Genomic DNA, 14,090 nt, shown 5'->3' with positions numbered 1-14,090 from the left:
ATACACATTTCTCAGACAGGACTCTTGCACAACTCTGTGCCTCTTAATACTAACTTGTAGCAGCTACCATGTCCTTCTTAACTCTTAACTGAGGTTTGGTGATCTGAACAAAATACCACCTGATACATTTGGATGAGTCTGGAATGTCATGATTGATTTAATGAAACTTAAATGTAAGCTGCTGCCAAAAGGATATTTGTGTTTCCTCTCTTCCCCCTTTTCCATAGGTGGTGCACTCCCATTTCCTCTTTTTAGTATGGCACTACTGCTCATGCAGCTGCACAGTGAGCTAATCGCAGAACTGATTCAGTTAAAGTTATCATTTGATTTTTTTGGAACATAAAGCCAGTGGTTGGGGTGTCCACCCCTTTTGAAGCAACCGGTGTAAAACAATCCTGAGACTTCAAGTAGTCTTTTAACAACTTGTATGTTGTAATCTGTGGCTGAACCTGGATCTATATTTTAAAAGCAGGTAATATGTACAGCTAGCATACTTCCTTGTCATTAGAATTAATGGGTATTATTGCGCATTTACAAGTTGAATTTTTAATAGTTTTAGTTACAGTTTGGTGGTAGTACTGAAATTGGGTTTTGAAGGGGAGAAGCAATCAACCCATCCTGTAAGCCCATCCCTTTCCATTGCTTAGGAGTCCTTGGAGAAAGAATGGGCAGAGGCAAGTCGTGCATGAAATGTTTGGAGTCTGCAGTACACTGCTGGGGTCTTTTTGCTGGACGCCCTCTGGGAAATGGTGTAACAAATGTGCAAATAAATCAGGGAGCATTGTAGTATGGTCAACCAAGCTATTTATTTACCAGAATTGTGATCACATGGGTGACATTTCTCATTCCTGGAATAAACTGCATGGCCCACAAACGGAGGAGATTGGGTACTAGTAGACTAGAATTTCTCTTTGTTGTTTTATGACTTTAAACAGCTTAATTTATAAATTATTGATACATATGACTGAGAAATATAGAATAATGTTTTCCAGAGTTGATGGGCCTTCTCAGTTTTGGGTCTTCCATACATTGAACTTGATTCACTTATGTTTAAACATTTTTTGGCATAACTGTCATGTTTAGAAATGTGAAAGCAATTGCAACCCAAATGCCTGATAGTTGATGGCTGATTAAAAGTACTTCTGACAAACTTACACAAAACTATTGCTAATATAAACTATTTGTCCACCTGGAGAGTTCTTCCGTTTTAAGTGTAACCAGGTCCTCAGCGTTGTTTCAGACCCTTGAATAACTGTCTTGGGCAGATTTAACCACAGCGGCTAAAGCAGAGGTATCTAGCTGTTATCTTTGCCCCATGCTAGAAGTAGTTGTCCTTATAGTTGTCCTTATAGATGTCCCATCCATCAGAGATGCCTGAATGGAATCTCTGTTTGCCCCATAGCAGCAATAGTTCGCAGTCTATTATATTAATGTAAATGGTTTATGTAACAACTTACATTAACAAATCAGACAGTAAATTATCACTTCTGAGGAAAAGGTGTACATTCTGTTTGGCTGTTTTGCTTTGTAGTATTAGTGGACAGCTGTGATACCCTCTTCAGGCACAATAATTGCATTTGTCTATGATTTTGAATTTGGACTTGCTTCAATTCTGTGTTTTCTTTATCTTTCATCTGGAATAGTCAAATCTCAAAGTCTGTTAATACTTACTCTAGCTTTTTTTTTTCTTTCCTCTCTCCCTTCCACCTTCCTTTCCCAGAGTTATTGGACTAGCGAAACATGGGGAGTTACTTTTTGAATGGCATCACTGGCAGAAAGCAGTTTATCAGCAAGTCAGATCTAGTTTGCCATCTAGTTGTTATTTATCCTACCTAGCATGACAACTCTATTCTGTTTATTCTTTATTGTAGATAATAATTGATGTAGTTATACTGCCAATAAGTTATAAATACTTGTTTTTTTTTTTTTTATTATACTGTGTAGTTTCAAAATGCTTGGAATTATTTATTTAATAGTTTTTGAAACTGCATGTTAGATTCTAATTTTGCGAGTTGTTCTGTGTTGATAAATCATTCCATCTGCCAGTTTGTTCACTGATGCTGGTGAGCATTTGAATATTATTAGGAATCTGGCTACACAGTTTATGGAGGCTTTACATTATGAACTATGAGGAAAAGAAGTTCTATTTGTCTCAATCTTCAGTACATGTTCTTTATTTTGAAAATGTTACCTTTGTAACAGGTAGCATGCAGCGTGCATGTGGACCAGGACTGTTCCCCTACATATTTTGATCAATGTAAACTGGGAATTGAGAGACCTTTGCTTTCATCACAAATATCTTAACACAGCTGTGTTTGACAATGTTATTTTCAACTTCTGTATATGAATCTGGACATGGGAATAGTACAGTACAACATTTTAATTCATTCTTTAAATTCTTGCAGCTTAGCTGAGGAGGAAATAAAAGCAGAGCAGGAGGTGGTGGAAGGGATGGATATCTCTACTCGATCCAAAGGTGAGTGAGAAGGAACGACATCTATGTTCTACAACACAGAAGAATATGTGTAAAGCAGGATAGTGAAAATGTATAATCTGCCCTGAAGTTAATCTGGAGTAAAGACTTGTATTTTTTTATAATGGCTACTGGCCTAGTTAATAGAAAACAATATTATATCTTCAGTTTTTAATTTTTTGCTTAGTTTTTATTATATTTTGCAATTCACTCCCCTACTATATTGTTATTTCTGGTTTATAAATAACAAACTTGGATTATGTCTCTCATATCATCCCACTTCCTTTGAAGTACTTACATAAATTTGCGGTGTAGGAGAAAGTAACAATAACAATTTATCATTTCCTATAATAACTAATCCTAGTTACCCTAAGAACAAACAAGAACATTAACATTTCTGTTTCCACTAAAATGGTCCAGTAAGCAGTACTTACTTCAAGGACTGTCATGTTTTCATCCTGTTATCCAACATGAACTGAAGTTGTTGGAATTGTAGGGGACTGAGAATCTCTATCCCTATGGTTTCTGAGTTTTTCCATAAGATTGACGTACTATAGGTAAATTCTGTTATCTCTCAGTACTATATATATGTATGTGTGTATATATATATGTACATATAACTGCTTATATCACTGTAAAAAATCCCACTGTTCTTTGGACAGGGGAACAGAAATGCCATTCAGCCAGTATACTTGTGCCTAATAGTGTCTGCCTCAGTTCACTGTAATTGGGAATGAGCTGTCTTTCCTCACCTGTTGCCTCGAGTTTGTGGCTCAGTTCACCTGAAAAGCCATTTCTGGAAAACCATAAAACCGTGGTAACCATGGAGGCTGAGGGTATGCAGCTGCATCTTGCTCATGTGTCTTAGATCTCAGCCAAACCATTTTACTCTGGTACTTTGGAGTAATACCATTCTATTTAAATTCAGGCACATACACACTTATTCTTCACATTTCTACTACTGAGGTCATAGTCTTGTTAACTCTGACTGTGTAGATTTAATTTTCTTGAAAGCATGGCACAGATCATCTGTATTCCACTGTTCTAATTAAGGAGCTTGGGTAGACAACATAGTTATAAAATTACATTTAGGTCCTGTCTGTGCTGATGGACAGCAATTTGCTTACTTCTTTTGTCATGGTATGGTTAGAAGACATAGTTAGACGATCAAAAGAGATGGACTTACACCTTGTGGCCTCTTTCTTCTTGTCCTTTTCTCCCTCCTGTGTGTGTCAGCCTTGTATGTCAGTCTCCATCCTTCTGCTCCTTTGGATGTTTACTTTTCTTCATGTTTCAATTTCCTAAGCCATCAGAAAATTAACTGCTTTAATGATTGCTGCTAAAAGGGGGGATTTTTGGTCTTCCCTGCTCCCAGCTTTGTACTCCTGCCACTTCCTCTGTGATGCTTGTCAGATTCCAGCCACTTGAACTTTCTAACTGACTTAAAAACTGAAACATTCTTTGACTACTTTAGTGACTAGTTTGTTCATGGAAGAGCTTTTTGAGTACAAGAACCCGATGAAGGAGACAAAGGGGATCATGAGATTCATTTAGCTGCCCATGAAATCTCACCATCAGTTCACTTTAGAAAGGCTTTGGCCCAGATATAAGTACAAATAAGAATTTCACATGTATCAAGTGAGCTAAATTACCTCTTATGTCCCACTGAGATATTCTATATCTAAAAATCATTTGCTTTACTGTTCTCAGAAGCAGATGTGTGGTCCATGCAACAGATTGCAATTCCCTTGCATTCGTTCTAATGCTGGTCTGACCTCGAGGTAAACTCTGTCAATTAATTAAGCCCACAGGAGACTTTTGCTTTTTTTTTTTTTTTTTTTTTTTTTTTTTTTTTTTTTTTTTTTTTTTTGTAGAGTTAAGATGAATTTTCCAAGGCACTGAACTGATTTAATACCTAATTCTCATTAAAAGGGTCAGTCTTTCATCCTCCCACCCCTGCTCTCAACCATGTGATCTTGCTGCTGCTTTTGGTTTGGTTCTGGTGCTCATCACCCTTGGTGAGTTGGTTTGACAGAAAATGGCTCATATCTTTATACTGTCAGTACAACTCCGTGAACCAGCTTATAGGCAAGCCCTAGTAGCAGCTGAGAGTGGAGTGGTTTGAAAAAGAAAGGCAGAATCACCACAGTGCTTGTTTAGATTTAGTGCTGGTTAGTTTAGGTCTTTGTCATACAAATACCACTAATAAAGACGAAGCTTAACAGAAGTGGACTTAATGGAATGATAATAATGGAATTGATGTTTATTTAACTAGCTACTGATTTATTTTAATTGATTTATTGAATTTGATGTGAAAACCCGTATCAGCACCATCTTTGGGGCCAAAAAAACCCAAGCACTCTCAGATATGGTTTTTGTTTGTGAAGAAGTGATGTGCATAGTAAAGAAATCTTGAGACTTACCTATAAGCTATCTTTTTTATATTTTATTCCTACTCTAATTTATGAATTTGTGGTAGAACTTTATACTGGTTGAATGTGTGGTTTTGTGTGTAAAATAAAAGGGAGTGATAGTTGATCAGAAATGTCATCTGCTTAATACAAGAGTTAGTCACATTATAGGCTAGCTAAAATGAGTCTCTCTGGGGGTCTGTAACTTGGATTGAGGCAAGTTTCTCTGTTAGTTCAGTGCAGTACAAAAGTTAAAAACAGAATTTTGTTCAAAGTTGTTATACAATATGTAAGGCAGAAAAAGTGCAACAAGGTTCTAAACCTGTGCAATAGGAAACTCTGTTTCCTCTTGTAACATTAAGCTTGTTCAGATTTTGCTTTTTTAGAAAGGATGTATGTGAGGAAATTGACCCCATATAGACAAACCTTTAAGGGAAGCATACAGCTCTGCTTGGTTTTTTGGGTTTTTTGGTGGTCTGAGAAGCCTGTGCAGGCGTTGTGTATCTTCACGCCTGTCATGGAAAAGCTAATCTGCTGCAAATTCTTAGCCTAACTTGTTCAGTAATAGTTTGTTCATACAGATATGTGAGGTCACATCTAAAAAAAAGTTGTACCAAAATGAATTAAAGTGCTTTAAAAACAATTAACCTGATGCAAACCTCTTCATGAACATTCTTGTTTTGGTATAAGTAGCTTAATTTTAATTGATATAAATCAATTCCAGCTCAATTTAAGTTAAGCTGAAATGTTCATTGTTTGATCTATGATAAGGGTGTCAACTTAGCCTTTTGAATGAATTTAAGTAAGGTGGTGGTTTCAAAGCAGCCTAAGCTGGTCAAACTGCTGGATGCTGCAGGTTTATCCACTTCCTTCCATAGCTAAGCTGGCAGGAAACTAACCGAACCATAAAATGTGAGTAGTTTTCTATTAGCTTAGTGTGCTGAAATGGCTTGGTAGAATGCCAGAGTTGCTGTAAGAGAGAGGACAGGAACATACCAGATTGGTACAGGAAGTATAGACTTTAGCCAGCATTTATATCAGTTGAGGTATAATGAAATTAGAGCTTAAAACCATAGCTAAGGCCTCTTGTGGTTTAGAATGTGCTATGTAAGAGTGATTCTGTAGCAATAGGTGAGAGTGTGTGCAATCCGACACCTTCATCTCCAGGTACATATTTTTACCTCTTTCCTATTCTGGCACTGATGCTTCCATTGCCTCATAGTAAGTTGTATCAAGAAGCTGATTAGCTGAAAATTTACTTTTTTGTAGTATTAGTTTTTGACTGCATCATGAACTGATTAATCGTGATTGCACTCAAGCACCTGTCTGCAAAAAGTTGTGGGTACAAACATCTGGTGGGGTGGGGAAGGCAAGTTACCATAGCAGTTCTAAGTTAGATTTGCTTAAGCTGTAGATAGGCAATCTTTACTTGAGATTTTAAATCATGCTATTTTGGATCAAAATAAGAAGGCATAAAGAATCTGAGAAGTGGAAATGGGAAGTGATGTCTTAAAGAAAATGTAAGGAATCTCGAAACACAAAACGGTCAGCAGATGATAGCTATTTAGCAAAGGAGAAAGGCCGTGGATAGATTGTTTTAATATTTAGTCATCTGCGTATGATATATTTAGTCTGACAGAAGCATTGTGCTATGCTTTTGTTCCAGCCGTGTGGACTTCCTTTTAAACTTGTTTAATAAATATGTCAAGATTGGGCTTTCAAGGCTTTCTGGAAAATTTTCTGAGTATTTCCAGGTTGTGGTTCCACCTCCTAACAAGCTTTATTTTTTGGCTGATGCAGTTCTGTCTTCAGTTCCACTTGATCTCTTTAGAGAACCGTAGACTCTTCACCAAGCTTTCTCAGTCTATTAACTTGGAAGGTTTTTTTTGGTTTTTTTTTTTTTTTTTTTTTTTTTTGTTTTTAAGGTTAGTTTTCTGCCAGTTTATCTAGTTACCTGCTGAAAGCAGTTAGCTGTGGTGGAAGATGGATTTTCATGTAGGTTTCATGGATTTAAACTATTATATTAACTATTTGCCTGTATAGTGACTAGTTGTCAGTAAAAAGGAGCTTTTTCACTCTTTACTTTCCATCCTCAGCCATACATTCCTCCCTTTGCAGCTATGCTGGTTCTTACTCAGTCCTGTTCTGAGCTGGTTAAGGATCTGTGTGTTGAAGCAATTTTCTACTTGCCTGCCTTTCTGAACTAGACTATTAAGGAATTGGATAGACATCATTGCTGGGATCAGACTTAGCCCTGCCAGTGGCAGCTAGTCATTAGGTGGTTTTAGCTGTTTCATAAGACCATATACTGAGACACTACTACTTAATGGTGAGAATTTGACTTGTACAACTTGCACATTGGAGCAAGTTTGTGTTGAAGGTTTTGATCTTAGAGGGTTTGTCACAGTGATAAATGGCTGTATGTTTGTTCAGATATTTTGAATGTAAATGCAAAATGAATTGCAAAATGGGATTTCCAGAATAAATTACATATTTTTTTTTAACAATTTCATAATAGTATACTGTGTATCAACTTTCTGTGCAGCGATACCAAGTATTTAGTCACTTAGGGATGAATTCTCCCTCCAATGTGAAATGTAATTTGAGAATGCTCCAGTGAAAAGTAGTACAGCCTCAGGCTTTTGTCTCTAGCAGAGAGGCCTTGTTATTTAATACTTAACAGGGGGTCTTCAAGAGTGCCTTGGGGCAGTAAGTCTCCCTAAAGCCAGAGTGTAGTTTATAAACAGATTATTTCTGCTGTGTTGGAAGAGGTTCAAAAGTGCTTCCTATTCTGTATCTTACAAAATCCTACATTGTAGAAACATTTAACAGTGTCTTTTTATACTTGTGCAGAACTATAATGTTCATCAGGATTTACACAACTGATTATTTATTATATTATATTCAGTTATTTATTATATTAAGCAACTAGATTGGATAAATTGCATCAGTTGAAGTTTCTTTAATGTAAACTAGGCTTTTGTGGTTGCAGCTGCATCATACTTCAATATTTTAGCATAAGTTTAAAATGCTGCAGAGTTTTGAATACAGTTTCTGATAGATTTATCTATGGTTTTGTTATTTTTTTTGAAGATAATAAATATTGCTTGTTATAGTATAACAGGTACATAGTTACAGCATGTTATAGTATAAAATGGGTTTGAAAGATCACAAATCTGTTAGCATCAATTCTGGATAATAAACTAATGTATGGATTCCAGAACTGTGAGGTCTCCCAATTACATGTTATTAGTTGAAGCCTAATCAGACTGTAATAGTACTGACATTGGAGTTAGTGTTGCCCCTTTCTCTCTCAGAGTTATTGATTGTTTTCCCCCCATGCTGTGTAAAATATGTACAGTTCAGGAGGGGTAGGAAGGAAGGGAGAAATGATAGTCTAGTTGGAAGGCAATTTTCTGCTTTTTTTTTTTTTTTTTTTTTTTTTTTTAATAAGGGTGTGGTTCGGCTTACCTTTATGTGGGGGTAATAACTGTTTAAGCAGTCTTCAGTCACCTTTGGCTACTGATTGCTATGCTCATGATGCCTTCTCTTTTATGCTAGTCCAATTATTTCTTTTAGCCATAAAGTTAACTTTTTGGTGAACTAATTTAATGATTTTTTTTGTTTTCTTCTTCAGTTATATTTATGAGTCTAAGTTTCCTGATTTGGTCTACGAAGTGCTGGCAGAAGTATTTATGTCATCATAATAAAAGCATGGAATTAGGAATGAGCGTTGGGAGAAGTAGGCTTGGGGAAGGTCTATTTCAATAATGCTTTTGCCAAACGTAAAAAAATCGTCTAGTTTTCTAATTGGAAACCTAAATTAGAGTTTTGCATATCTGACACCTTTCTATTGGAACACCAAAGACCTACTTGCACCACCAGAAACTTCTAGTGATGTAACTAGCTCAGGCTTAATTTACAGATGTCTGTTATCCTTCCTGGAAGATTAAAATAATAATTCAATTGAAAAAAACCATGATGTTGTATCTGGCACCTGGAAAACATATGACTATTAACTTCTGCCCCGCCCTGTTTAAATAAACATGTTTTTGAGTTTTCCTTCTTCTGACTCTGAAAATTTCCAGAAGATAAATGTTTTTGTTCTATAAACTGTAGGTAGTACCACTTTAAAGTGAGACTTTTTTAACGCAGTAGTATTTGAGATGTAAGAAAATTAGATAAAGAATTTAAATAACTAATATTCTTCATGGAATTTTAGTAGATTTGATGAAGTTAAGATAGAGAGACACTGATTCTCAGTGCTTTGTTTTGAAGTCTTAAATTTGTTTTTTCCCTTCCATACCAAATCACAAAGAGAGTAATTCTTTACTGCAACAAAAAGCTTTTTTTTCCTGCAATTTCCACAGCTTTTTGGGGGGAAACAGTTCTGTTTGCTTGACGTTTTTGCAAGATTGAATTTGAAAATGATGACATATAATAAGACTAATTTACTCAGTTTTTTTTTCTAACTGTCTTGTTATCTGTTGAACTGAGGATACATGTCATAAAGCAATACAATTGAGTTAGGTCAGCTGCTGCTCTCCATATCAGCCATGGGTTTCTATCCCTTTCCTTTATACTGGCACTGACACCTTGTGACTTGTTGGCATGCTGGTTCAATTGAAAAGAAATCAATTTTTGATGGTTTTGTTTTTTTGGCCATATCAGTTATCTGTGCCATATTGCTTCCTGGTTGAACAAATAGCAGTGCTAAAGGAAGGGAAAGGGAAGAAAGTGCATCTGTAGAGGGGTACTGTGAAGCCTTAACTTAGATTTCTGTAACCTACTGTGAATTTGAGCGTTCATTAGCTAAGACCTTAATGTCAGAGAAACTAGTGCAAGTGTAGTTACGGTATTTTAGTTAGATGTATAGAAATCTGTATGTGATCGATACCATTAAATTTTTGTTTGGATTAATTTGGGTTGCATTTAAGTTCTTAAATTAAAAAAAAAAACACCCAGCAACTATTCCTGGAATAGTTAAGTTACTGGTTTTTTGTTTTGTTTTGTTTTCTAACTTTCACACTCTGTATATCTGCATTTAGAAATTAAAGTATATGTTGCTGCTAATAAATCCTCAATACTGACCAGTTTATGCTGCATTCTCTTACAGTATGACACGCTTATGTTACTTGCTTACAGAAAGAATTGCATTTGAGTATCATGGAAGAAGCAAGAAAAATGACATTTTGCTTATAGGCATTTTCTATGTTAGTACCTGCTTCTATTGAGATAAAGGAGCTTCTAAATTAGTTGTTAGGGATCATTGTTATTGAATGCTTACAATACAGTACTTGGCAGTGTATTGTAAGAAGATGGAAGATATGGTCATGGTCTTATGGGCTAAAGAATGCAGAAAAGTGAGATCTCAGATACAGCATGAACATATATATTTTTTATAATAGGCTTGATTTCCTTGTATTTGTCAGTATGGTAGTTTATTGCTTAAAAACTAGATTATCATCATAGGAAATTGAATGTTCAAAATATTCATAAAGTGTGAAGATGAAGTTACATTAGGGTTTAAGTATGTTTTATTCTGTCTCATGGGAGCAGTAGTCACATGATGGCATGTGGAAACAATGATTTTGAACTTTACATGAAGCTCTGGTTAGCTTCTCATTCCCCAGTGGATGGTTTTGAGAGAACACGTGTAAGTGCTTATGACAACTTTGGCGAAATTACAGAGCAATTAATAATAAACTAGTGATGAAAAGCAAGTAGTTTTTAATGAGAATTTAAAAGGTTATTTGAAGTGTCTTTTTTTTCTTAGCAGTGGAACACAATTTTAAAATAATGTTAAGGCAAAATTACTCAGAAATCAGGCAACATGTACAGCAAGATTGCTTGGCAAGCTAATTCAGCTGTACAATTGGTTAATCTTTAATGAAATGATCGTTTTATTATTTTTCAGTAAGGCCCTTCATTTAGTACACAGAACATTTCATATGTCTTTGCTCAGTAACTGCAAGTCAGATCTCATGTTTTCAGCTAGGAATGGTGGGTATATAATTGGTGCACATTTGTGAAAAGTGTGGTTCATGTTGACTTGCTCAGTATATGACAAGAATTTTTTTAGAAGCAGCAGTAGAGATTGCAGGGATGTGTGCTGACTGCCAGTCAGTTGAAGTGGCATAGGTGAGACATTCTCCGAAAGGAGACTATGCTTTCTCGTTAAACACATTTTCTAAAGTATTTACTTGACATGAAAGACACACAGTCTTGATGTTCTTTTTTGAGCCGAAAGATAAGTAAGATAAGTATACTACTTACCAAGTTACTGGATGGTCTTTCTCATTCTTTCTCTTTGATTTGTTTCACTTTGTAAAAGTAAAAAAATGTTAAAAGAAACTACACTGGGGAACTGATCATCCATGTTAAAAATTACCTTTCCTCGAAACAGGTTATTTTAATATGGATAAATTTCTTAATCTGGTTCACAGCATAACTACACAAACTCTGCTAGTGCAGTTAGAGGAGCCAGGGACGAAGGAGAGGCTGAGGTTGCTTAATTGGGCACTGCTGTTGAAAGAAATTCTCAAAGAAAAAAAAAAAAAAAAAAGAGCATTCTTAATTAGAATTGGAAACTGTAACTCAGACAGATTCAGTGGATGTTATTGTTCTGATTTTGACTGATGGTTCATATGATTAGGCCCCTCACAGATCGGTAAGGTGGCAACATACAGTGATAGCTAAAGGAATTAGCCTATTTAATTAGCACAACTAAATCTGGCAGAAAATGACTATGTTCTGTGTTTTGCCATTTTCCTTTCTGTTCCTTAGTTTTTTTTCAGTGACTTTTTATATTACCTCAAGAAAATCTCTGTGCATTCCAGTAACTTGTCAGTTGTAAAAGATATATATTTTAGGTTTGTTTTCATATGTTGCCTATGAATCACTGCTAGTGTATCTGAAAATCCCTGGTATTCTCAGATTTCAGCTACACAAGAAAAATACACTGGTTGAATGCTTTTAAAAACAGTTAACTAAGTACATATGTCTGTGTGATCATTATTACTTTGGTTTAATTACTGTTGAATCCATACTTTTTTCAGTTTGGATTCAGCTATGACTGAATCATAGTTCTGTTCTGGTTTAGCCAGTAATGGTTTGTTAACTGGACCCTGAATTAGTTAATGTAGGGGGAAAAAGAGCATTTAAACAGAAGAAGGGTCACATTATGGAGGCAGGCCAGTAGTGAAGAACTGAAACTTTACATCCCATTTTTTTTTTATCCTACCTGAGCTGAGGCACCATATGCAATGTCACAGAAGCTCTTTTGTAATCCCCACAATCTGAGGCTGAAGAGCTGAGGGAAAACTGTTGTGCGGTACTGGTGGCAGTTTTGTGGCTGAGAGTAAGAAATGGAAGTCAAAGGGCAGAAAAGTCCAACAGCACTCTCTTTTTACCCTCCTGGTTAAGCTGTGCTTGTATATGAACAGTCAGGAAAGAAATGCTCATCTGTTCAACAAGTTATGGTGAGGGATTTGCAGGAGAGAGACTGAGGCAAATATGGTTCTGCAAGTACTTTCAGGATGCTGTTTGCAGTAGAGAGATACAATTCTACAGATCTCTGCTTTGGGAAAAGATGTATTAAAGGCATGGTCAGCACTTCACAGTACAAGTATTTTAGTTATGACTTCACTTTGGAATGTGCAGAAAGACCCTCTTGAGGGCTGGAGTTTATAGTGAAGAAACAAAGACTTAAAATGTACATGTTTTGTGTCCCATGGTGATGGAAAGCTGAGAAAAATTACGGCATGATGTTGATCACTGTGAGTTCAAATGGTTCCTATGCTGAATAACCTCTCTTTTAATTTGAGGAAAAAGTAAAATCCAGAACTTGTTTTGGTTTTCAGTTTCATCACTTTTGGTTACATGGCAGGTTTTGGTTTAGCTGACAGATGCTAAAATGTTTCTTCCAGTATAGCTCTATTGGCTCAGCTCTCTAGGAATGTATGAAGCATATGCCAGCCAAAGGAGTTCTTCTGCCATCTTCTGTATGTGATTAGCTAAGCTGAAAAAGTGAGTCTTCTGTCAGCATGGTTGTATCTATATTAGGATTCTTGTTGATATAATTGTTTCAGTGAGGAAGGGAACAGACATTATATTTTTCACACTTAAAGGTGGCATACCTTATCTGACAATTCTTCATGTTGTCAAATCAATCTGAATTTTGGCCCTGAAAATCCATGAGCCAGATTCATTTGAATTGAAACAAGTCATTTAAGTAACAGTGATGGTCTCAAACAGAATGTTTTGGATTAATTCAGGCTGGAACGTGACAGAACATAGCTGATTCTAGATCTTAGCTACAAGTATAGTGAGGGAGAGGGAGGAGTGTCAAAAAATAACTTAAAACATGAAAAATTTTAAGATTTTATGATGTGTCATCAGAAAAGTTTCTGATGGACAATACTAAGCTTCTAGTATGCAAAACTGTTGAAATAGCTGTGCCTACATAACTCTAGTGGCAGGTATTTTTACCAGTACTACCAAAATTACTTGTTTAGTTAACCTAGTGCAGATATTTTGGATGAAAAAAAATTGAAGATGGACAAGTGCTCCTAAATTTCTCCCTCCCACACTTAAGTTTTATCTTTTTTTATGTGGCTTTCAGTAATGTTTTCCAGTGATATTTTCATATTTATGATTTTTTGATTCTTAGTCATTAGCTAGATGTATGTTACCATGCTTTTGATCAATCAGAAATCATCACGTAGCACTAAATCTTCTCTAGCATTGCATAGAAAGAAATCAAAATCATTGCTCTTTCCTATGCAGACCTGTATTTTAGGGGAGGAAATAAGCTAAAAGCTCCAGGAATTAAAAAATTGATATTGTTCACAGCTGATTAGGTAAGAATTACATTTTTCATGCAGCTAGTCCCCTCTGAAAAGAATGTATTATTAGCTATAATAGATAAGATCGGTGTTTTCGCAGCTCACTGAAGACCAGTACAGCTTCTTGCACAAAAGGAAGGTCTTGCACTACACCTTTTCTATCTTTCACATGCTTGGGAGCAAATATGTAGAATATCCTATGCAGTTGATCAAGAAATATAGTTAGTCTAGAAATATCCTTTTGGATCACTTCTTGAGCTCGCACCATGAATAGAATTAGATACTTCGTTTTCTGAGCGTATTTTTAAGTTTTGCTATGTTAGTAATTGTGTGGCATCATGGGTGTCTGTAGATTGGCAT

General features: G+C 35.8%; 1 protein-coding gene across 9 annotated transcripts in view; it reads left to right on the top strand.

Annotated features, from left to right (window-relative positions):
- ZMYND8 (zinc finger MYND-type containing 8) overlaps positions 1–14,090 on the top strand; it is an 83,659-nt gene that overhangs the window by 24,695 nt on the left and 44,874 nt on the right. For all 9 annotated transcript variants that reach the window (XR_009960039.1, XM_062588921.1, XM_062588928.1 and 6 more), the window contains exon 2: positions 2,406–2,476. Coding sequence is in view for 8 of the 9 variants with exons in the window: in XM_062588921.1 (XP_062444905.1) it covers positions 2,406–2,476 (71 nt within the window). In the remaining variant the exon portion in view is untranslated. The remainder of the gene's footprint in view (positions 1–2,405; positions 2,477–14,090) is intronic.

Source organism: Rhea pennata, chromosome 16 (assembly GCF_028389875.1).
Source record: "Rhea pennata isolate bPtePen1 chromosome 16, bPtePen1.pri, whole genome shotgun sequence".
In the NCBI taxonomy this organism is placed as follows: domain Eukaryota; kingdom Metazoa; phylum Chordata; class Aves; order Rheiformes; family Rheidae; genus Rhea; species Rhea pennata.
This window is presented reverse-complemented; position numbering and strand designations above follow the sequence as displayed.